This window comes from Ambystoma mexicanum, chromosome 2p, assembly GCF_040938575.1.
Source record: "Ambystoma mexicanum isolate Mex_15411 chromosome 2p, UKY_AmexF1_1, whole genome shotgun sequence".
Taxonomy (NCBI): Eukaryota; Metazoa; Chordata; class Amphibia; order Caudata; family Ambystomatidae; genus Ambystoma; species Ambystoma mexicanum.
Window position 1 is genome coordinate 2,260,653 of NC_090923.1, and position 25,654 is coordinate 2,286,306.

At 49.0% G+C, this 25,654-nt stretch overlaps 1 protein-coding gene across 3 annotated transcripts in view; it reads left to right on the plus strand.

Annotated features, from left to right (window-relative positions):
* LOC138566124 (zinc finger protein 282-like) overlaps positions 1–25,654 on the plus strand; it is a 200,676-nt gene that overhangs the window by 29,419 nt on the left and 145,603 nt on the right. For all 3 annotated transcript variants that reach the window (XM_069643126.1, XM_069643125.1, XM_069643124.1), the window contains exons 3-4: positions 9,569–9,679; positions 12,454–12,567. In XM_069643126.1, coding sequence (XP_069499227.1) covers positions 9,569–9,679; positions 12,454–12,567 — 225 coding nt within the window. The remainder of the gene's footprint in view (positions 1–9,568; positions 9,680–12,453; positions 12,568–25,654) is intronic.

Consider the following 25,654-nt stretch of genomic DNA (forward strand, 5'->3'; position numbering starts at 1 on the left):
CTACTACTAAGTCAACTGGACAAATGGGCAACAAAAGAACAGAAATATGCCGGGTTCGTGAAAACGATGGGCACCAACATCAACCTGTACATACTAAACATATTGAAACACAAAGCCATAAGAACAGACACTCACTTATGCCGCTTTCGTAGATTTGCGACTGGCCTTTGATTCCGTGAATAGAGACACCCTATGGAAGAAGCTGAATGCATGGACATGCCCAACTGACATTATTGAACCCATCAGACTCCTATACGAAAACACCACTATAAGGATCAGACTATCGAGAGACGGTACACTAACAGAAAAAATCAGAACATGCAACGGTTTGAAACAAGGTTGCCCATTAGCTGCCACACTTTTCCATCTTTACATAGCAGACCTCGAAACCAGTATATATATACACCACAAATAAATCCGCCAAGAATAAACAACACTCCGATACCTTGCATCCTCTACGCTGATGACAGAGTGCTACTGGCGAAAACACCCAGAGGACTACAGATCACAATACAAAAACTAAAAGAATACATGACAATCAACCATTTGGAAATAAACACACAGAAAACTAAAATCATGTCACTAAAGAAAGAAACCAGGAAAAAAGGAAAGCAGCCCTATTTTAATATAGGAAATGAAAGAATGGAACGGGTAAAGAATATAAAAGTATCTGGGAGTTTGGATCTCCCAATCTCCAATGAGGAGGAATGGGCACTACAACTTAAAGAAAAAACACTATCCCTAGCACGACAAGCGAAAATAATACATCGAAAGTATGGAAAATTCTCCCTGCATCCTGTAGTGACATTCTACAAACAAAAAGTAACAGCAATCTTATCATATGGAGCAGAAACTATGATAAATATCAACAACACCATTTGGGCACATTTGGAAGGGAAATTTTGGAAGACAGTTCTAAACTTGCCTTTGTCGTTGCCTATAACACGCATCAGAGCAGAACTTGCTCTCCAATCGCTCGGATCCATTGTACTGTGGAAACAACGCGATCTATATCGGAAAATTATGAGCGAAACTAATACACCTCCACTTGAAATACTTAGAACGGAGAAAACTGACATCAAGGAACATGTTCTAGAAATCTGGAAAAAAACGATGGAAGCCAAAAGAGAAAAACAAGATATCTCTATAGAAATGCTACTAGAAAGACCTCAGAAGGCGAAAATAAAACATAGAGCTAATGATTGGCTGAACACGAACCAAGATAAAGCCAAGTACCGGCACAACATACATTGCGCTCTCGATAATAGACAAATCAATCAGCTGCCAACGTACCTTTCAATATTCCCCTCTTCTAAAATAAGAGATATGTTCATGAGACTGCGGCTAAACATCCTTCCAACTCGGGAAATAATGGCAGCAAGGAAACTAACTCTGCAAACCAAGAAATATTGCCGATTATGTAAGGACAAAACGACGATGGAGACGTTACATCATATAATCGTGATATGCCCTGCCCTGCCTTAAATGAAAAAAGACAACTATCTAGAGAATGGTTTATGAAAGACGAAACGGCAGTAACACCTGAAGAACGCTGGACGAGAATGATTGCTGGAAATGAGAAAAAACTGGTGTTCACCTTAATATCCTTCTGGAACAATATTATGAACAACAGTTAAATAGGATAATGCATCTCAAAGACTGGGAATCAAAAGCTGAAGCATAAGCCAATAAACAGGAGGAAAGATAAACCAACGTTTTGATAGATTGCCTATCACAATTTGAGTAATAAATGATAAGACAATGAGATGAAAGGTTTAAATGCAAGCCAAACATTCCAAAAAAAAAACCAAAAAAAAATATATATTCTTTTTGATACAAAGCTTTGGTCCGTGTTTCCTTGTTCCATAGTATTGTAGTCCTAATGTGTAAACCCTGAATACTGCTCATCTCCCTCTTGAGATAAGTCTGACTGCTCAGCCACAGAACCAACTAAATCTTTGTGGTACAGACTGATACCAAAGGGGATTTATTGCAAATGGCTGTAGTCTTAATCTTCTGTAGTGCTCCCTAAGGGAACTGCATAGGATTCTGCCTAACAGCGACGTCTATTTTTCAAATCAAAAATCTGGTTTTGCAAATTGGAAGACTTTACAAATGAGCTACTACAACTTCCATGTGAATGGTTTGGTAGATGGGTGGGAGCGGAGAAGGAGAATCTCAGTGATGAAAGGTCAATGGCCACTTGAAGAAGACAGCAAATGCCATCACAGTTTGAAACCCTCTGATAGATTGCACAAAGAGAATGCATGTCTGGTTTTAGCACCTTTGGGTGGTGCTTGAAGGTCTACCCAGAGGAAGGCTGTAGGATTGACAGAGGAGAAACACCAGTGCTGGGTTCCTGCACCACCTTCAGTTCAGCAGGTCTTCTCTGGGTCCAATAGTTTTTGTGAGGGTTCTTCTCCTTTCTCACTCCTCTGGGTCTTCTCTGGGTCCAGTAGTCTCTGTGAGGGGTCTACTCCTTTCTCCTATTGCTCCTGAAAGGCCCCACACACCTCTCTGTGAGGGATCTACTCCTTTCTCCTATTGCTCCTGAAAGCCCCCCCCCCACTCCGCTGGGTCTTCTCTGGGTCCAGTAGTCTCTGTGAGGGGTCTTCTCCTTTCGCCCATTGCTCCTGATAGACCCCCACTCCTCCCTGTGAGGGTTCCTCTCCTTTCTCCTATTCCTCCTGATGAGCCGCCCACTCCTCTCTGTGAGGGTTCTTCTCCTTCCTCCTATTGCTCCTGATACGCCCTCCACTCCTCTCTGTGAGGGTTCTTCTCCTTTCTCCTATTGCTCCTGATAGGCCCACCATTCCTGTGGGTAGAGGAGAAACGCCAGTGCTGGGTTCATGCTCCACCTTCAGTTCAGCAGGTCTTCTCTGGGTCCAGTAGTCTCTGTGAGGGGTCTTCTCCTTTCGCCCATTGCTCCTGATGAGCCGCCCACTCCTCTCTGTGAGGGTTCTTCTCCTTTCTCCTATTGCTCCTCATAGGCCCACCACTCCTCTCTGTGAGGGTTCTTCTCCTTCCTCCTATTGCTCCTGATACGCCCTCCACTCCTCTCTGTGAGGGTTCTTCTCCTTCCTCCTATTGCTCCTGATAGGCCCTCCACTCCACTCTGTGAGGGTTCTTCTCCTTCCTCCTATTGCTCCTGATAGGCCCTCCACTCCTCTCTGTGAGGGTTCTTCTCCTTCCTCCTATTTCTCCTCATAGGCCCACCACTCCTCTCTGTGAGGGTTCTTCTCCTTCCTCCTATTGCTCCTGATAGGCCCTCCACTCCTCTCTGTGAGGGTTCTTCTCCTTCCTCCTATTGCTCCTGATAGGCCCTCCACTCCTTTCTGTGAGGGATCTTCTCCTTCCTCCTATTGCTCCTGATAGGCCCTCCACTCCTCTCTGTGAGGGTTCTTCTCCTTCCTCCTATTGCTCCTGATAGGCCCTCCACTCCTCTCTGTGAGGGTTCTTCTCCTTCCTCCTATTGCTCCTGATAAGCCCTCCACTCCTCTCTGTGAGGGTTCTTCTCCTTCCTCCTATTGCTCCTGATAGGCCCTCCACTCCTCTCTGTGAGGGTTTTTCTCCTTCCTCCTATTGCTCCTGATAGGCCCTCCACTCCTTTCTGTGAGGGTTCTTCTCCTTCCTCCTATTGCTCCTGATAGGCCCTCCACTCCTCTCTGTGAGGGTTCTTCTCCTTCCTCCTATTGCTCCTGATAGGCCCTCCACTCCTCTCTGTGAGGGTTCTTCTCCTTCCTCCTATTTCTCCTGATAGGCCCACCACTCCTCTCTGTGAGGGTTCTTCTCCTTCCTCCTATTGCTCCTGATAGGCCCTCCACTCCTCTCTGTGAGGGTTCTTCTCCTTCGTCCTATTTCTCCTGATAGGCCCTCCACTCCTCTCTGTGAGGGTTCTTCTCCTTCCTCCTATTGCTCCTGATAGGCCCTCCACTCCTCTCTGTGGGGTTCTTCTCCTTCCTCCTATTGCTCCTGATAGGCCCACCACTCCTCTCTGTGAGGGTTCTTCTCCTTCCTCCTATTGCACCTGATAGGCCCTCCACTCCTCTCTGTGAGGGTTCTTCTCCTTCCTCCTATTGCTCCTGATAGGCCCTCCACTCCACTCTGTGAGGGTGCTTCTCCTTCCTCCTATTGCTCCTGATAGGCCCTCCACTCCTCTCTGTGAGGGTTCTTCTCCTTCCTCCTATTGCTCCACCACTTCTCTGGATCTTCTTCTGGCAGCTGGTCATCCTGAACGACAAGAAGTGCAACACTGTAACAGGGATTTCCTCCCCTTTTAGTTCTACCTGCCCGTTGCTGACAATCCTCTTCTTCCTTCCCCAAAGACACCAATCCCTTCCCGTCAGGGTAATCCCTGCCTCCTGTGATGGCTGAGTTTCTCCCCTCATTTCTGCTAGGGTTCACCACACAGTCCTGGCGTTCTGGCTAAACAGGTATGTTTGCACCCCACTTGTTTTGGTTTCCCTGTTATACTGTCCTGGGCCCCTCAGTGGTCATTGTGATGTCCCCCACTGTGGCTCTGAGCAAAGTGCCAGCGTTGGACGTGTCCTCCAAGGAGGGAGCTTATTTCCCCCTCTGGTGTTTTCCAATGTGGCGGGTGCCGCTTTCCTTGTTGCTGGTGTGGCGTTTCCCGGTGCAGTGGTCACCTCTTTCCAAAATGCAGCCACCACGTTCTCTATTGCAGCAGCCTAATTTCCAGGCAGTGCCGTGTCCACTGAGTCGGGTGTTGCTGAGGCGGTTATCGCCTTTCGGTCCCCGATATGTACTCCTGGTCCTCACAAAGGCATAGCCATATGTCAGGAAACGGAGGAATGCATGGGAACATCAGATATGCCTTTCCTGTGGTTCCTCTGCTACACCCACCTCCTTGCTCACACCGTTGGTGTCAATGGGGCTTTGAGTGAAAAAAGGGAAGTATCAGGATGGAGTCCTGCTGCATTGCTGCACACACACTCGGGAAGGAGTTCTACAGCATTGCTGTACACACCTCCTCTCCCTGGAAAGTATCAGGAAGGAAGGAGTCCTGCAGCATTGCTGCACACACATACACACACCTCCCTGGGAAGTATCAGGCAGGAGTCCTGCAGCATTGCTGCACCCCCTCCCTCCGCCTCCCTGGGAAGTATCAGGCAGGAGTCCTGCAGCATTGCTGCACACACACCCACCTCCCTGGGAAGTATCAGGCAGGAGTCCTGCAGCATTGCTGCACCGCCCTCCCTCCGCCTTCCTGGGAAGTATCAGGCAGGAGTCCTGCAGCATTGCTGCACACACCCACCTCCCTGGGAAGTATCAGGCAGGAGTCCCGCAGCATTGCTACATACACCCACCTCCCTGGGAAGTATCAGGCAGGAGTCCTGCAGCATTGCTGCACCCCCCTCCCTCGCCTTCCTGGGAAGTATAAGGCAGGTGTCCTGCACCATTGCTGCGCACACACCCACCTCCTTGGGAAGTATCAGGAAGAAGTCCTGCTGCTTTTATGCTCACACACCCACCTCCTTGGGAAGTATCAGGCAGGAGTCCTGCAGCATTGCTACACACACCCGCCTCCCTGGGAAGTATCAGGAAGGAGTCCTGCAGCATTGCTGAACACACACTCCGGAAGGAGTCCTGCAGCATTGCTGCGCCCCCCTCCCTCCGCCTTCCTGGGAAGTATCAGGCAGGAGTCCTGCAGCATTGCTGCACCCCCCTCCCGCCGCCTTCCTGGGAAGTATCAGGCAGGAGTCCTGCAGCATTGCTACACACACCCACCTCCCTGGGAAGTATCAGGAAGGAGTCCTGCAGCATTGCTGAACACACACTCCGGAAGGAGTCCTGCAGCATTGCTGCACCCCCCTCCCTCCGCCTTCCTGGGAAGTATCAGGCAGGAGTCCTGCAGCATTGCTGCACCCCCTCGCGCCGCCTTCCTGGGAAGTATCGGGCAGGAATCATGCAGCATTGCTGCACACACACCCAGGAAGGAATCCTGCAGTATTGCTGCATACACACACACACACACACCCCTCCCTAAGAAGTATCAGGAAGGAGACCTGCAGCATTGCTGTACCCCCCTTGCCTCCCTGGGAAGTATCGGGCGGAAGTCCTGCAGCATTGCTGCATCCCCCCCTGCCTCCCTGGGAAGTATCGGGAAGGAGTCCTGCAGCTTTGCTACACATACACCTGCCTCCCTGGGAAGTATCAGGCAGGAGTCCTGCAGCATTGCTGCACCCGCCGTCTCCCTGGGAAGTAACAGGCAGGAGTCCTGCAGCATTGCTGCACCCGCCGTCTCCCTGGGAAGTAACAGGCAGGAGTCCTGCAGCATTGCTTCACACACACCCACCTCCCTGGGAAGGATCAGGCAGAAGTCCTGCAGCATTGCTGCACCCCCCTGCCGCCCTGGGAAGTTTCAGGCAGGAGTCCTGCAGCATTGCTGCACATACACCTGCCTCCCTGGGATGCATTGGACAGGAGTACTGCAGCAAGGCTGCGCACACACTCAGGCAGGAGTCCTGCAGCATTCCTGCAGCCTTCCTGGGAAGTATCGGGCAGGAGTCCTGCAGCATTGCTGCACACATACCCGCTTTCCTGGGAAGTATAAGGAAGGAGTCCTGCAGTGGCTGCACACATACCCGCTTTCCTGGGAAGTATCAGGAAGGAGTCCTGCAGGTTTGCTGCACACACTGCTTCCCTGGGAAGTATCAGGAAGGAGGCCTGAAGTGGCTGCACACACACACACCCGCTTTGCAGCTTTGCTGCACACACCGCTTCCCTAGGCAATATCGGGAAGGAGGCCTGCAGCAGCTGCACACACACCCGTCTCCCTGGGAAGTATCAGGAAGGAGGCCTGCAGCAGCTGCACACATACCCTCTTTCCTGGGAAGTATCAGGAAGGAGTCTTGCAGGTCTGCTGCACACACTGCTTCCCTGGGAAGTATCAGGAAGGAGGCCTGCAGCAGCTGCACACGCACCCGCCTCCCTGGGAAGTATCAGGAAGGAGTCCTGCAGTGGCTGCACACACACCCTCTTCCCTGGGAAGTATCAGGAAGGAGTCCTGCAGTGGCTGCACACATACCCGCTTTCCTGGGAAGTATCAGGAAGGAGTCCTGCAGGTTTGCTGCACACACTGCTTCCCTGGGAAGTATCAGGAAGGAGGCCTGCAGCAGCTGCACACATACCCGCTTTCCTGGGAAGTATCAGGAAGGAGTGCCGCAGCAGCTGCACACACACACCTTCTTCCCTGGGAAGTATCAGCAAGGAGTCCTGCAGGTTTGCTGCACACACACACTGCTTCCCTGGGAAGTATCAGCAAGGAGTCCCCAGGGAAGCAGTGTGTGCAGCAAACCTGCAGAAGTATCAGGAAGGAGGCCTGCAGTGGCTGCACACACACCCGCCTCCCTGGGAAGTATCAGGAAGGAGGCCTGCAGCAGCTGCACACACACCCGTCTCCCTGGGAAGTATCAGGAAGGAGGCCTGCAGCAGCTGCACACACACCCGTCTCCCTGGGAAGTATCAGGAAGGAGGCCTGCAGCAGCTGCACACACACACACACCCGCCTCCCTGGGAAGTATCAGGAAGGAGGCCTGCAGCAGCTGCACACACACCCGTCTCCCTGGGAAGTATCAGGAAGGAGGCCTGCAGCAGCTGCACACACACACCCGCCTCCCTGGGAAGTATCAGGAAGGAGGCCTGCAGCAGCTGCACACACACCCGTCTCCCTGGGAAGTATCAGGAAGGAGGCCTGCAGCAGCTGCACACACACCCGTCTCCCTGGGAAGTATCAGGAAGGAGGCGTGCAGCAGCTGCACACACACCCGTCTCCCTGGGAAGTATCAGGAAGGAGGCCTGCAGCAGCTGCACACACACCCGTCTCCCTGGGAAGTATCAGGAAGGAGGCCTGCAGCAGCTGCACACACACCCGTCTCCCTGGGAAGTATCAGGAAGGAGGCCTGCAGCAGCTGCACACATACCCTCTTTCCTGGGAAGTATCAGGAAGGAGTCCTGCAGGTCTGCTGCACACACTGCTTCCCTGGGAAGTATCAGGAAGGAGGCCTGCAGCAGCTGCACACCCGCCTCCCTGGGAAGTATCAGGAAGGAGTCCTGCAGTGGCTGCACACACACCCTCTTCCCTGGGAAGTATCAGGAAGGAGTCCTGCAGTGGCTGCACACATACCCGCTTTCCTGGGAAGTATCAGGAAGGAGTCCTGCAGGTTTGCTGCACACACTGCTTCCCTGGGAAGTATCAGGAAGGAGGCCTGCAGCAGCTGCACACACACACCCGCCTCCCTGGGAAGTATCAGGAAGGAGTCCTGCAGTGGCTGCACACACACCCTCTTCCCTGGGAAGTATCAGGAAGGAGTCCTGCAGTGGCTGCACACATACCCGCTTTCCTGGGAAGTATCAGGAAGGAGTCCTGCAGGTTTGCTGCACACACTGCTTCCCTGGGAAGTATCAGGAAGGAGGCCTGCAGCAGCTGCACACACACACCCGCCTCCCTGGGAAGTATCAGGAAGGAGTCCTGCAGTGGCTGCACACACACCCTCTTCCCTGTGAAGTATCAGGAAGGAGTCCTGCAGTGGCTGCACACATTCCCGCTTTCCTGGGAAGTATCAGGAAGGAGTCCTGCAGGTTTGCTGCACACACTGCCTCCCTGGGAAGTATCAGGAAGGAGTCCTGCAGCAGCTGCACACACACCCTCTTCCCTGTGAAGTATCAGGAAGGAGTCCTGCAGTGGCTGCACACATTCCCGCTTTCCTGGGAAGTATCAGGAAGGAGTCCTGCAGGTTTGCTGCACACACTGCCTCCCTGGGAAGTATCAGGAAGGAGTCCTGCAGCAGCTGCACACACACCCTCTTCCCTGTGAAGTATCAGGAAGGAGTCCTGCAGTGGCTGCACACATTCCCGCTTTCCTGGGAAGTATCAGGAAGGAGTCCTGCAGGTTTGCTGCACACACTGCCTCCCTGGGAAGTATCAGGAAGGAGGCCTGCAGCAGCTGCACACACCCTCTTCCCTGGGAAGTATCAGGAAGGAGTCCTGCAGTGGCTGCACACATTCCCGCTTTCCTGGGAAGTATCAGGAAGGAGTCCTGCAGGTTTGCTGCACACACTGCCTCCCTGGGAAGTATCAGGAAGGAGGCCTGCAGCAGCTGCACACACCCTCTTCCCTGGGAAGTATCAGGAAGGAGGCCTGCAGCAGCTGCACACACACACCTTCTTCCCTGGGAAGTATCAGCAAGGAGTCCCCAGGGAAGCAGTGTGTGCAGCAAACCTGCAGAAGTATCAGGAAGAAGTGCTGCAGCAGATGTACATACACCTTCTTCCCTACTCACTGACGCAGCCCTTGTTTCTGGAGCCTGCTGCCATTTGATGCTGGGGCGCAGGTGAAGACTGCAGCTTGGTCACTGTCTCTACTGACCAGCCAGCAGCTTCGTGGAAGAGGGTGCGTGTTAGGTGAGCCGGGCAGTAGGATGATAGCACGAGGAGATACGTCAGTCCTTGGCAATGTGATACTTTTTTGTTCCATAAAATTGGTTATGATTTAGTTATTTCTTTGTAAGAACATCTTCTTTAATGTGATTGTTCACTTTCACTCACAGGTCCTCTTATTGTCACCACTGTCTGTTCGTTAAGAGCAAAAGACCAAGATGAGATGCACCCGATTGATGACCCGCATTCTGAGCGCAAAGGCAGGATCCATCATTTTCCAAGTGAGTGACAAGTGAATTAACTGTGAACCTGCAGTGCTACTTGGACCGTTCTTTATCACATCTACACAAGACACAGATGCACATGCTCACACACGCACAAAGTCGCACGCGCTCACTCACTCACAGACACACGCGCTCACTCACTCACAGACACACGTGCTCACACACGCACGTGCTCACACACGCACGTGCTCACACACGCACACAGACGCACACGCGCTCCCTCACAGACACACACGCTCACTCACACGTACACAGGCACACAAGCTCACTCATTCACAGACACACGCGCTCACACACGCACAAAGTCGCACGCGCGCATGCACTCACTCACAGGCACACGCGCTCACACACGCACACAGGCACACACGCTCACTCACTCACACAGGCACACACGCTCACTCACTCACAGACGCACGTGCTCACACAAGCACACAGACGCACACGCGCTCCCTCACAGACACGCGCTTCCTCACAGACACGCGCTCCCTCACAGACACGCGCTCCCTCACAGACACACACACACAGAAACAGACACACGCACTCACACACACACGCACACACACATGCTCTCACACATGCATGCGATCAGATGCGTGCGCTCACTCAGACACGTGCTCACTCAGACACATGCTCACACAGACACACGTGCTCACACAGACACGTGCTCACACAGACACACGTGCTCACACAGACACACGTGCTCACACAGACACACATGCTCACACCACACGCGCTCACTCAGACAAGTGCACACTAACAAATATGCATGTGCTCACTCACACACAGACGCACGTGCTCACTCACACACAGACGCACGTGCTTACTCAGACAGAGACACGCACTCACACACATAGACGCATGCGCTCACTCACACACATGCGCTCAATCACACAGACACACACACACGCACTCACACACTCGCGCTCACACACATGCTCATGCGCGCTCTCACACGTGCGCTCCCCCACTCACGTGCTCGCACACACGCACACTCAAACGCACACACACGCGCACACGCGCGCGCGCGCGCGCGCGCGCACACACACACGCGCTCTCACACACGCTCTCACACACGCTCTCACACACCCGCTCTCACACACCCGCTCTCACACTGTCAGAGCACCTGGTACACATACAAATGGGGGTTGTCGGAATTATCTACTTGTCCGTGACATTGAATTAGTTGGGACAATGATTTATGGAGGGCTCAGTCAATACATGAATAACTATTTTGGGTGCTCATGTTACTGTGAATGCTGCAACTGCGCTCCACAGCTATTTCCTTCCTTTTCCTTTCTTTTTCTTTTTTTCCTTCCTTCCTTCCTTCCTTCCTTCCTTCCTTCCTTCCTTCCTTCCTTCCTTCCTTCCTTCCTTCCTTCCTTCCTTCCTTCCTCTCTCTTTCCTTCTTTCCTTCCTCCCATCCTCTCTTTCCTTCTTTGCTTCCTTCCTCTCTCTTTCCTTCTTTGCTTCCTTCCTCTCTTTGCTTCCTTCCTCTCTCTTTCCTTCTTTGCTTCCTTCCTCTCTTTCCTTCTTTGCTTCCTTCCTCTCTTTCCTTCTTTGCTTCCTTCCTCTCTTTCCTTCTTTGCTTCCTCCCTCTCTCTTTCCTTCTTTGCTTCCTCCCCCTCTCTTTCCTTCTTTGCTTCCTCCCTCTCTCTTTCATTCTTTGCTTCCTCCCTCTCTCTTTCCTTCTTTCCTTCCTCCCTCTCTCTTTCCTTCTTTCCTTCCTTCCTCTCTCTTTCCTTCCTCTCTGGACCGTGCACTCAACATTAGGTCAGCAAGCTGTTCTTAGTCAAATACAAATAATATTTTATAAAGAATAGGTTTGTTATGAAATTTTATTTAAAAAACATTTGAAAACACATTTTTTTACTTGAGGTACCCTTGAAACGAGTAATCAGAAGTTGCACAATTAAAGGTCATCACAATATAGTTTAAAAGTGAACATTAATTTCTAATGTAATAAGGATAAGTGCATCATCAGGGCATTGAGATGTAACCCAGGATCTCTGCATGTTAAAGTGATTGGAAATAAGGAGAAGTACAAGTCAGTTATATACCCCAGTGAGGGGTTGGAAGATTGTGTACCCTTAGAATAAAAGACCCTTTAGGGGCTAGAAGTTAGCCAGGAAAAGAAAATGACTCAACTTTCCCTTTTCTTTCTGGATATGAAATGGCTGCTTAACTTACTGTATAACTTTTGATTTTGCTTAGTGGACATTAATCAAAATCAACTGGCTACGGTGGCAGCATTGCTACGGTGGCAGCATTGCGCGGTGGCAGCATTGCTACGGTGGCAGTATTGCTACAGTAGCATCTAATCCGATTATGAATGTTGGATGTCTTTTTTAGTAGAATGAGTGCCATCATAGTAGTGACAGTCACTCTAGCCATGACATAAGTCCCACTAGTGACGGCAGAGATGTTGAGTTACCAGTCGGCGTAGCTGGAGCTATTTCAAAAGCCGATGACCCTGCGGGAAACTTCTATGAGAGCAAAAACATGTACTGATGAAATGATTTATCAATGATCATAACGTGATCATGGTGAGCGTTTACTTCAAGGCAGTTTAAGAGTTACCCTGAAATCCACAGGTGTGTATCTGTAGCCTGGAGCAGCTCTTGGTTCTCCCTCCAGGGGTCCTATCTCCGCCGCATAAAGCAGGGCCATGTGGGCGCGGTTGTAAACATGCATGTCTGAGTGTCTTCTCAAATGCCCAGCATGTGCCACAGAGGTTTTGGTTTCTTCCTAAGAATGCTCTCTTTTTCTGATAGGTGCTGTGATGGCCGACCCCGATGGGCCGTTCAAGGTGACTCAAGAGCAGCCTTTCCGCCTGCACAATCCTCCGTACTCCGATGGAAGCAAACAGAATGATGTTGCATCTACAGGTGAGAACGGAGGGATGCCTTTATGGTTTCTGTGACCCCTGCATCATTAACAGTAGGAAAATGGAGCTTTTACTTCTGGAGAAAAACAGCACAATCTATTGATCAGGCTGCTGGTTCTCCTGGCCACGTGTCTCTCAAGACCACGTGACTCTCCTGGCTATGTGTCTCTCCTGGCCACGTGACTCCCCTAGCCACGTGTCTCCTGGCTTTCCTGGCCACGTGGCTCTCCTGGCCACGTGGCTCTCCTGGCCACGTGGCTCTCCTGGCCACGTGGCTCTCCTGGCCACGTGGCTCTCCTGGCCACGTGGCTCTCCTGGCCACGTGGCTCTCCTGGCCACGTGGCTCTCCTGGCCACGTGGCTCTCCTGGCCAGTACTTCTAGGGCCTTGAAGGCTAGCAGAAAACACAAGGTCTGTAGTAGATGACTACTGAAGAATGCTCAGAGCCTCACTGGGCCGCATAGATGCAGGCAGTGACGCCCAGACCCGAAGGTATTGCTGCATGTGTACATGTAGAGAGAAGAGCACATCAGGGGGAGATCAGTCCTATTGTGTTCACGCGTCTCTTGAAAGCAGGGTAGAAGTGTTCATTTCTGGGAGTTCCAGAGGGTGGGGGCTGTGATGCCAAGGTGGGCGCTTCCTGCTCTGGCGTGTTTGAATCGAGGGGTGACGAGGGAGAGACTGCTAGATGACCATAGTGAGCGCACTTGCTGTCTTTCGGTAAAGAGGGTCTTCCTTGTGGATACAGCAGTGTGCAGTGGTCATGCGTGCTTTAATGGGGAGCCAGTGGCCTTCTCGCTGTGTTGCTGTGATGTGGTCAGAGCACCGACGCCCCAGTGCTGCGCGCTTGCTTTGTTTTGGAGGAGATGGAGTTGCTAGGCAGCAGAGTCTCACCCTTGAGTTTGCATGTATTTCTGAACCAGATGGGCTTAGGTAATGGTGCTGGGTTTGGGAAGTGGATCTGACCGAGGTACTGGGCTGATGCGCGAGATGCTGGTACTGGTAGTAACATTCCAGTCTAGGATGCGTCCTGTGGTGTGTGTAGGAGAGGAGTCCAGGTGGGTAAATTTCATGTCTTGTAATGAGTGGGCGAGTGAGGCAGCTTTGGCGGTGCTCTCATACCTGGCTCCCATGCCCCCCCCCGCCAGGCAGTGGGCTTTGTCCTACCTGGCTCCTATGCCCCCTCCCCCCCAACCAGGCAGGGGGTTTTGTCATACCTGGCTCCCATGGCCACACCCCCCCCCCAGCCAGGCAGGGTACTTTGTTATTCCTGGCTCCCATGCACCCCCCCCCCCCCAGCCAGGCAGGGGGCTTTGTCATAGCTGGCTCCCATGCACCCACTCAGCCTGGCAGAAGGGGGTTGTCATACTTGGCTGCATATATTTGTTTTCTTTGCAGGCTATGAGCTTTTTCAGATGGCAGGTGTACATTACCTGGCTGAAGGCCTCCAAGACTCAGGCTCCTGTCAAGGCTACCTAATGGTATGAATAAAGGATCGCACTTAGTGGTGACATCTGGAAGTCGGATCCCTGGACCAATCCATTAGTAAGGGGAGAAACACAAGATTGGATGCCAAAAATAATGCCTGTGTTATTTACTTTCCTTGAGTGCTCAGGAGTATCCGCACTGGCTCTTCTTTCTTGTTGCACAGAACTAAAATCTCAGTTGTAGCACCATTATAGCAGAGGTTATTTCTTATTACTATGATGGTACTTTATTTCAGGCTTTCCGAGAGGTTTATTCAGGTGTTTGCTTTGACATTCAGACTAAGGCAGATCTGCTTGTCAGCCGAGTATGGCTGAAAAGCAGCCAATTGTGTTATTTTACCCTGGCACCACCGAGTGCATCACATCCCCCCTGTAGACCTGCTTGCTGTGGATATTCCTTCCCTGGCTCTACAGAGTGCATCACATCCCCCCTGTAGACCTGCTTGCTGTGGACATTCCTTCCCTGGCTCTACAGAGTGCATCACATCCCCCCTGTAGACCTGCTTGCTGCAGACATTCCTTCCCAAGCACCACCGAGTGCATCACATCCCCCCTGTAGACCTGCTTGCTGTGGACATTCCTTCCCTGGCTCTACAGAGTGCATCACATCCCCCCTGTAGACCTGCTTGCTGTGGACATTCCTTCCCTGGCTCTACAGAGTGCATCACATCCACCCTGTAGACTTGCTTGCTGCAGACATTCCTTCCCTGGCTCCACAGAGTGCATCACATCCACCGTGTAGAAGGTGCTTGCTGCCGACCTTCCTTCCCTGGCTCCACAGAGTGCATCACATCCACCCTGTAGAAGGTGCTTGCTGCGGACCTTCCTTCCCTTGTGAAAACAGAAAAATAATATGAGGCCGGGAAGCCCAAAAAGAAACACACCAACACAGGTTACAAAGAAACATACAAGTGCTTTATTTCAAGCTACAACAGTTACCAAGTCAATTGACAAACAGATAGCTTTTCGGCTCTCAGTATAACATAACGAACTTCAACGAGGGTTCGATGTGTTAGTGAGAGAGACTGCATATTGGAATAACCGGGCCTTTTATACAATTTGTCCAGCCCTTGGCCAACCCTCTTGCGGGTTAACCATTCTGCGAAATATTTAATTCTGGTCTTAGGGTTCCTTGCCAGGTCAATCCTTTAATATATGCATTTCGATTAGTTTTGCTGATATAAGTAATACATTTACATATAGGTCAACGGTAGGACAAGGTCTCTATTTGCGACCCCGACAAGTGGCCTGCAGGCATATTAATTATTCAGTTGTACGGAGGTCACAACAGCCAGAATCTTACTCAGAATGTCATTTGGCCTCCATTTTGATGTTCAGGGTGACTTCTACATAACAAGAGAACTTAAAATGGCGGCTCAATCCAAGATGGCGGCTTACATTGGTTCCTCTAAGGTCAAGACCTTACCGTGGAGGCTGTTCGCACATGATGTTTAGACAACTTGGCGTAGGCCAATACACATACAATTGTTACAATAGGAGGCATAATATTGTTTCTATTCCGATAAACCCTCCTTTTGGCCTATGCCAAGTGCTAATACCATTTCTAATGTCTTTGTAAATACCTCCATGCATTGTCGTCCATACATCCTGAATCGTTATCTGTAATATCTATAGCCATTACGTCGTTCACCAGAACCTCTTGCAACACAAACTCTTTAGATGCTGTATCTGGGGCATACATTTTGTGCCCTATCGTGCTTACTGCCTGAGCGCAACATCCCCCTAGCATTGTACATATACTAGGTAGACATTGGATACAGCAACAAAGGAGTAGCAGGATTCCCAAAATAACCAGTATGACAGAAAGCACCTTCCAACCCCAGGATCGTAGAGAATCCCAGAACCAAGCACTAATACTCCAATCTCCCACAGGAACATGCACTTCTGAACTAAGGACGTGCACGTTCTGTATTGCTTTGAAAATTGTCGGTGAGGAATCTGGTACGAAAACACAACAAGCGGACCCTACTAATTTACATACTCCACCACGTTCTGCCAGAATGACATCTAATGCCATCCGGTTTTGGAGCGCTACCAATCTTATTGCTTTCTGTTCCAGTGTCATATTGTAGAGTATATCCGTAGTCCGGTTGATGGTTCTCTCCAGTACTCTTGCTAGCCCCCTAATATTTTCAGAATTTGCTATCTGTCCCCAAAATGGCACAACTGATTTGTTATATCTCCCAATATTTGCCCAGGGGTATCTCCATTCTCGTCCCGCCGTGGGCGAGCCTTAGAAACTTCCAATGTACTAGCTATGAATACCCCAGGCAACAGGATTCCTAAATAACAGATTCCCTGCCAATCCTTGGGCAACCAGGGAAATGCTGTACTACCTCAAACGAAATAGACAGACCCCCCTACATACAGAAGCCTGTTCTCTCCGGTCAAATTTACAATGTTCACACAACCTTCAAAATCTCCCATTGACCGAGTGCCATTTCTTTGTACACAGAAGGGGACTGAATCGGGGCTATGGTTAATGGAGTAGGAAGGAGGCACAGGGTCCTTATTGCCTATCGGAGCCATTTTAAAGGAAATTAGAGTTTGGAAAGGAAGAGACAGTTTATCAGATGGCCTAATAGAAGCAACATTAGGCTTACTTCTATTTGCAAAAAGCGAGCATCCCAGGGGAGTCAATTCACGTTTCTCAAAATTATTTAAATTAGTTCCATCAAAGTTCCCTGAGATGCTGTCGTTCCAACGGCCAAAGAATAGTGCTCTAAGAGAGGCATAGCAAGCAGTCGTTAAAGTTAAAGGGTGAATATACCATCCTAGCCCCTTGGTCCCATGTTGCGGTAAATGGGTGCAGATCCAGCAATTACTCTTATTAAAAATGGCATGCGTTGAATTCATTGTTATCATTAAAGTGTTATTATGGTACTTTTGTCTATGCTGGGAGTCCCTAGGTGACAGAGTATGAAGGTGTACAGAGGGAGTCAAAGCAGTAGGTACAATCTCAATTGGCAGAAGAGGCTCTAGAGGATACATTTCTTCAAAGTACCAGAGTCCCATGGCAGTAACTATACAAATTCCAATTACTATTATCACAACACAGCAATATGTTTTCCGGGCCCAGGCACATTGTTCATTGTCCGAGTTGGTCACCCCCTTATTTACAAGTCCAATGTGAGCAGCAGCGATGGAGGTGGCAGGCATCGTAGTTTCTCAATCGACGACCCCAATGTTCGTTGCTGGAGACACTACGGTCGCACGACTTCTTAGTCCTTCCCCAACCCTAGCCAGCAGAATCCCTTTCTTTTCAAAAACTTTCTTTTGCAAGAACAAACTCTCAATGACTCTTCTTTTCCAGATGCGCAGTTCTATTTTCTTCGCCGAAGGTCGTACCTGGTGAGTCCCGGTATTGTTTGATCCGGAAATAAGGTAACGTCACTTCCTGATGGAGGCAACGTATCAGAGGCGACGGAAGTCGCAGAACTTGAAACAACGAAGAGCACTATCACTATGCACCTAATCTACAGACCCCCGGGTCCACCTGGCTCATTTGAGGAAGATATCACCTCCCTAGTAGCCGAAAGCTCCAAACCTTCAGCACAAATGATCACACTGGGAGACTTCAATCTCGGGTTTAATGACCCTGTTGACACCCCTGCCATTGCCCTAGCCACGGCATTAGAGGAGCATGGCCTCCTTCAACTCTGCTCCAAACCCACCCACTCGAAAGGCAGAATCCTTGACTGGGTAACCGCCCTCAACTGCAACATCACCCTTAAGGACCCTGTACAGCTCATCTGGACGGATCACCACTTCCTCCCCTTTGACATTAATATCAACAACCTAGAGCACAAAAGGCCTATTATTGCTGCGGCCTGCCTAACTAGGAAAAAGAGCAACATCAAAGCTGAAGCCTTAATGCCTCTGGTGACCCCCATTCTGAACGCCCTACCAATTACAACTGACTTAAACTCGCTGGCCAACGCCTACAATGACTCCATGGCTAAAGCTATCGACACCATTGCCCCATTAAAAATGCGCAAAGGGAAACCTAAAGCGCACCTGAATATGTAGTACACCCCAGAGCTCAAACTTCTCCGACTACAAAAAAGCAAACTTGAATCACTATGGAAATCGGTGCCTTCAGTAGACAATAGAACCAACCTTACCAATATCTCCACCCTCTACAAAAATGAGATCACACGTGCTAAGAAAGAATCTCTTAATTCCAGGATCTCACAGGCAGGCTCCAGCACAAAAGAGCTCTTTAACATTTTAAAGGAATTAGAAAACCCCACTCCTCCCGAAGATACCTGTACAAAGGATAAACCTTGGTGCACAGGGATCCAGAATGCCCTTGCCAACAAAATTTCAGGGCTCCAAACTAAAATTGGAAACAAACGGCAACAGCTCACTCATGACCCCATCTCCAAACCCACCCATCCCCCACTCACCGCCACTAGCTCAGGCTTCACCTTCAAAAAGGTTACCATACCTGAAGTACAAAAAATTATAGCATCCTTGAAACCCTCGAACTGCAAGGGGGACAGTTGCCCCGCACAGATTATCAAGGATGCTGCCAGGGATCTCTCCCCCTTCATCACCAAATTAATAAACTTGTCTTTTTCTAACAACATGGTCCCAAGTAATCTGAAACAATCCTGGGTCCTACCCTTGCTAAAAAAACAGTCCCTCGACCCAGACATACCCACAAATTATAGACCCATCACCACTGTCCCATTTTTACTAAAGATTCTTGACAGAGTGGCCTATTTACAAATTCAGGATTACCTTGAAACTAACCTATTACTAGGTACTCGCCAATCTGGCTTTCGTCCCCAACATGGGACGGAAACGGCCCTTGTTGATCTCAAGAGCCAGATAGACGAAATCAAAGATAAAGGGAGGGCTGCCATCCTGCTTCTCCTCGACCTCTCCGCTGCCTTTGACCTGGTTGACCACAAAATCTTGTGCAACCACTTATCATCGGCAGCACACTTCTCCCACTCGGCGGTCACATGGATCTAATCCTTCCTGGACAACAGGACCATGCGAGTCTTCTCACCCATAGCAGCAGCCGACCCTATTCCCATTACCTGCGGTGTCCCACAAGGATCTTGTGTTTCACCCACTTTGTACAATATATTCACAAAGCCCCTATTCGATAAACTGGACCATCTGGGTGTCACCTACACTAACTACGCAGATGACACCCAGATACTCCTCACTTTATCAGGCAACTACAACGCGGACGTCAACAGGATCGGTGAAGTCTTTTCCATCATTCAGGCATGGATGGCCACACATGGCCTCTGCCTGAACGATGACAAGACTGAACTGCTCCTTGTCGGCTCACCCAACACTATCCGGAATCTCAGCCCTAGCTACTCCTGCTTCATCGTTGACGGCAACACCATTCCCACTGCCAAAAGTGTAAAAACTCTGGGTTTCTATCTCGACACTAACACCAACTTCGCCAAACAAATTAATATGACTGCCTCAGCCACTGCTTACACTGGGAAACTAATCAGAGCCTGCAGACCTCTGATATCACCCAACAATTGCCTTACTCTAGCCAGAGCACTTATACAATCCAAACTGGACTATTGCAACAGCCTGTATGTAGGTGCCAATAAAACGGTTGTCAATAAATTGCAAGTTCTACAAAACAATGCACTCCGTGCCGCCCTTAATATTCCCAGAAGAGAACATATCTCAGCCACAAGAATCTCATGCAAATGGCCCTCCATCCAACAAAAAATAGACCTAAAAACTATCTGCCTCACCTACAAAGCTCTTAACCACCTGGCCCCACCTTATTTAACCGATAAATTCACCTCAAGACAGAATATTAGAGCCACCAGATCCTCTAATACACTACAACTGACAGTGCCCAAATACTCCCTAAAAAGAGCCGGTGGTTCCAGCTTCCCAGTTCTAGCCTCACAATTATGGAACACTATTCCTTTGGACATCAAATCTATCCCTTCATTTCAACCTTTCAGAACTAAGATCATCACCTGGTTACTCAACAAATAACTAACACTGCATGTATGTATGCATCCGCTACGATGTTACTAATTCCACTATAACTGCTTTCATAATTGCTTTTGTAACTATACTTATACTGCACAAATGTACAAATGTTCTTACCTATGCCTGTAACCTGATGCTTAAGCGCCCATATACCTCTGGGTCAGGAGCGCTATACAAATAAATAAACAAACAAACAAACAAACGTTTTCCGGAAGTGACCTTTCCAAAGAGTGTGGAGTCAAAATGGACTGTTCCCCAAGCTCCACGGGCTCAAAGAGATTCTCCGACACACTCACAGCGCTATTTGCTACTCCAGCATCTGCGATTGTAGCATCAGCGAGGGGTTCTGCTTCTTCTGTAACGTGTGGCGTCGGGTGAGGAAGTTTCTTGACATGCGTCGCGTGGATCCAATGCTTCTTTCCAGCCACCCGCACTGCTGTCTGGGTGACCAACAGCACCTGGTAGGGTCCCCGCCAGCGAGGCGCGAGGCAGGAAGACCTTTCGTAGGCCTTCACCAGGACCCAACTTCCAGGCTGAATATTGTTTCCTGGGCCCGTAAACCGTACAGGTAAAACTGATTGAACCTGATGATAAATGAGATACAGATTTTTAGTCAACTGGTTACAGTAGTCTACAAGCAATACATTTTCAACCTCCCTCAATGCTTTAGGCTTCGGAAGACCCCAAATATTAGCAGATCTCCCCATCACTACCTCAAATGGAGAGAGCCCAGTCTTAGTTTGAGGTGTGGCACGCATGGCTAACAATACAATAGGTAAGGCGTCCGGCCATTTCAGCTTGGTGCCGGCGCATGTTTTAGCAAGCTTATTCTTTAGGATACCGTTATGTCTCTCTACCAACCCAGCACTTTGAGGATGTCTAGCCGAGTGAAATCGCTTTTCAATGTATAACGCTGTGCATATCTGCAAAATTACTGCTGCAACAAAATTGGGACCGTTGTCCGACCAAATTACTCTTGGCAGCCCAAATCGTGGAAAGAATTCCTTTACCATAGTCTTCGCAGTGGTCATGGCAGTAGCATCCTTAATGGGGAAAGCCTCAACCCATTTACTAAAAGCACAAATGATCACAAGGACATATTTTAGATTGTTACACCGTTCCATCTCAATAAAATCAAAGTGGATGACCTCGAAGGGAACAGGAGGAGGCCCAAAACTACCCCTTGGAGTTACTGTCCCCTTCCCCACATTGTGCTGTAAGCATATCATGCAATTTTGGACATAGCGCTGCACGATCTTTAAAATGTTATCATTTACCCAGACTTGTTCTAACATTTTCGTGATCCGCTGAGCACACACATGCGTAGGAACGTGTGCCATCGTAACCATCGCCAGCACATATGAATCAGGGAGCAACCATTTCCCTTCAGATGTATCCACCCAACATCCATCTTCATCAAGTTTCCCCATCCCTTCGGCCCACTTTTTAGACTCTTCTATCGTGGCATCAGCTTAGATATCTCGTACAGACCCAATACCCTCATCCATTACATAGGCATCTTTTGTTTCTCTTAGAGCATACATGTCTGCGCTAAGGTCTGTGGCCGTTTGCCTGGCTATCTGGTCAGCAAAAGCATTCCCTTTTCCCACATCATCTATGACCTTACGATGCGCTGCACATTTCATGATCGCTAACTGACTAGGGAGCGCGAGTGCCGAGAGCAATTGCACTATCAGGGGGTCATGCTGAATCTTGGTCCCCTGTGAGGTTAGGAACCCTCTTTCCGACCAGAGCCTCCCAAAGTTGTGAGCCACCCCAAAGGCGTACTGGCTATCAGTATATATGTTTACTGTATGCCCTTCGGAGAGTTCACAAGCTCGGGTCAACGCTATAATCTCTGCGGCCTGCGCGGAGTGATGCGGAATTCTTAGTTTCAACAACCGTACTCAATGTAGTAACTGCATAGGCAGCTGTAGATGTACCATCCGGAAGTTTGAAGCAGGAGCCATCACAAAACAGCTCCCCTTCCGCATTGCCCAATGGAGTATCTATAAGGTCTATCCTGCCCTTCGTTTCCTGTTCAGTAGTATACAGGCAGTCATGTGATTCTTCGTCACCGCAAACAGTATTTTGCGGGAAAGGTAGGAGTTCAGCCGGATTAAAAACACAACACCTCTTAATTTGAATGTGAGGGGCAAACAAAGTTAATTCATACCTCGTCAGCCGTGCAGAGGTGAGGTGCTATGTTTGGGTTTTATTCAATAGGACATCTACAGAGTGAGGTACCATCAGGGTTAAATCATGGCTTAGGACCATTCCCTCACTCTGTTTTACAGACGCGGCAGCAGCAGCGACAGCTCGCAAACATCTTGGCAAAGCGCATGCGACAGGATCAAGGGTGGAAGAGTAGTAGCCGCACGGTCTATTCTTCCCTCTGTGTTCCTGTGTTAACACAGCCAAAGCACATCCATCACATTCATGCACAAACAACACAAAGGCCTTATTGTAATTTGGAGTACCCAGAACTGGTGCAGAGCATAACGCGGCTTTGAGAAGCTCAAATGATCGTTGATGTTCCGACTTCCATGGCAGCGGCGTAGAGATGCCCTTCTTCGTCAAGGCCAACATCGGTTTTATCACTAGTGAGAAGTTCGGGATCCACAGCCTACAGTAAGAAGCCATACCTAATTAAGGCTCTGACTTCCTTCTGTGTATTTGGAACAGACATGCCAGAAATGTGTTTTATTCTTTCAGGTGTCAATCTTCTCCCCTCCTTTGACAGGAGATAGCCTAAATAGGCGACCTCCTGACAACAATATTGAAATTTCTTAAGCGAAGCTTTATGACCATGTTCAGCCAAATGAATAAGCAACAATACAGTGCCTTCTTTGCAAGCACTTTCAGAATCTGCAGCTAAAAGCAAGTCATCGACATACTGAAGCAGTGTACAAGTAGATGGCAATTCAAGGGTGTCAAGCTGCTCTTTCAAAGCCCTACTATAAATGCTTGGACTTTCAGTATAACCTTGAGGTGCACGAGTAAATGTGAACGAACGTCCCCCCAAGGTGAACGCGAACAAATATCTACTCTCCTTGTGTATAGGAATACTGAAGAAAGCATTCTTCAGATCCACAACACTAAAGTGAGTAGCTGTAGCAGGGATCATCGTTAGTATCGTTGTCACATCGAGCACAATTGGAAATTGTGGGGCGACAACTTTATTAATGGCGCGTAGATCAATTACGAAACGGAATGGGATTGCATTGTCGCCTTTCTTGTACACGGGTAAAATCGGGCTGTTACATAAACTACCTGCAATCTCTTCGATCACTCCTCGATGCACAAAATCGGAGACAATGCACTTCAAAGCACGCTCGCCCTCAACTGATATTTTATATTGCAGAATGCGTGGTAGTTTAACTCCATGTTTCAAAACTACTTTAACGGGTTCAACCTGTAGTACCCCGACATCATTGTCGTCAACCGCCCACAAACATTCCGGGACAACGCTAAACTCAGGAGGCAATGGTCGAGTCAAAAACTGAGAACTGGGAAGTTGCTGTGGTGAAACCATCAGTCGCACTCCGTCAGAGGAACAATGAATTACTGCATTTAGTTTCTTCAACAGATTTGACCCCAGCAAATTCTCTCCACAGTTTGAAGTCAAGAGGAATGGACAATGGTCCGTATAGGGACCCAAAGAAACAGGCACCGGCGAAGAAACCGGACAAGCAACTGGTATGCCAGAAAACCCTACAGAAACATTAGTATGCCCTGACAGTGGAATGTTTGGAACCCGAGAATGATCAATGGAGCATTTCTGTGCTCACGTGTCTATTAAAAACTGATGTTTCCTATTCCCCACTAACAATTCAACGTAGGGACCTTTTTGACTAACGGGAATAGGTGAAGGTTCCAAACCCTGCTTTGGGCAATCCTAACGAAATAAAATGTCGTCAGAAGGAAGCTCTTCAGAAAGGTAGGCAGCAGAAGGGTGATCAAATATGTTTCTTGTGTCCACACTCGAAGTCTGATTATCCCGTGAAAAAGGTTGCTGAGGATCTTGTGAGAACTGACCTCTATCAGGGCCCCCCACTCCGGGGCGACCTCTAAGTCGTCTACCCATACTCCCAAATGTGTTGTTTGACCTCTGTCGAAGGACGGGGCACTGTGCACGCCAATGACCTTCCTGGCGGCAATAGGCACATTGATTAATATTCACAGGACCCAAGGGGACGTTCCCTTTCGGAACGTATTGGTCTGTGAATTACCTCCTCTGGGATTTCTAACAATTTGCTGTAACAATACTTTAGTCTTCAAATCTCCTTTCCTCTTCTCTATTCTCTCTTTTTCATTATTAACACGGTTCTCATAATACTGAGCCATGTGCAAAACTTCAGATTGCGATTTCCCCTGCCAAGCGCTCTCAGAGGACATAATCTGTGACTGGATGTCAGGCAGCAATCCACGTACAAATTTGTCCACAAACAACCTTTTCCCAGACTCTGTGCCCAAGTCCTGTCCACTGAAGTCAGAGAATACCTGTTCGAATAGATTAAAGAATTCGGTGGCACCTTCAGATTTTCCTTGAACACAGGCCGTAAGCTTGTCCCAAATAATTCTTTTCTCAGGAATTATGGTTTTCAATTTTGCGACAATTCTATCAGGCAAAGTGAGCATTACCTGAGGTGGTTTCTCACCAGCTGGTCTTTCCCCATCAAACCTAGTTATGTTAGCCCATGTATCACCCAACCCTGGCACATCGTCTATTGTTCGAACCTGCTTCCATAAATCTATGGGCAGGAGTACAGGGAATAGCAAGTCAATATCACTTAGGGTGAACACAGAGGACTGTAAAACGGACTCTATCTCTTTGTAGAATCCTGTCGGATTTTTCCTAATATCAGGAATTGATTGTCTAATAGTGTTCACTTCCTGTCGCGAAAACGGAACGTGAACAAATTGCGATACATAATGTGCAGGGATGTCCACAGCGGATGCACCTGTCCCAACGTTAGCGGGAATCTCAACCTTTAGGACAAATATCGGAGGAACCTCTCTCATTGGCAACTGAGATATAGGTAATTCCGATTGCTTACTAAGCAACAGAGCCAGGTCGAGCGCTAAGGCAGCCGAAGAAGTGTCGAGCGAAAAAGCCCTCTTACAAATACCCAATAACTCTATAGGACAACTAACCTTCCTTACACATTCATCCTGCAGGTACTGTACCATTACCTAAATCACCTTCCTCTGCATTTCTACTGTATACTGACTATACGTGTCATATACTTCATCCGGCGGTATCGATGAATCCGAGATCCCTCGAATCGCATCTTTGGTACAAATTCGTACTTCCTCAGATGCCAATTTACGACACGGAAGGAACCGTTTCTGTACATACATACTGTCGTCTTCACATCCTCATCCCGTAATCTTTCTATGTCCCTCCTATACTCAAATAACCTCTCTACATGACCATGTACTTTCTCCTTAGTGTCCCTCGAAAGCGCTAAAGTATTCAGATCCCTCAACCCTTGTGCGAGATCTGCATTATGTAATCTACCCCACGTTACACATAAATGAGTCCCCAAACCTTCAATAAAAACATTTTTCTCAGGAAAATTGCCCA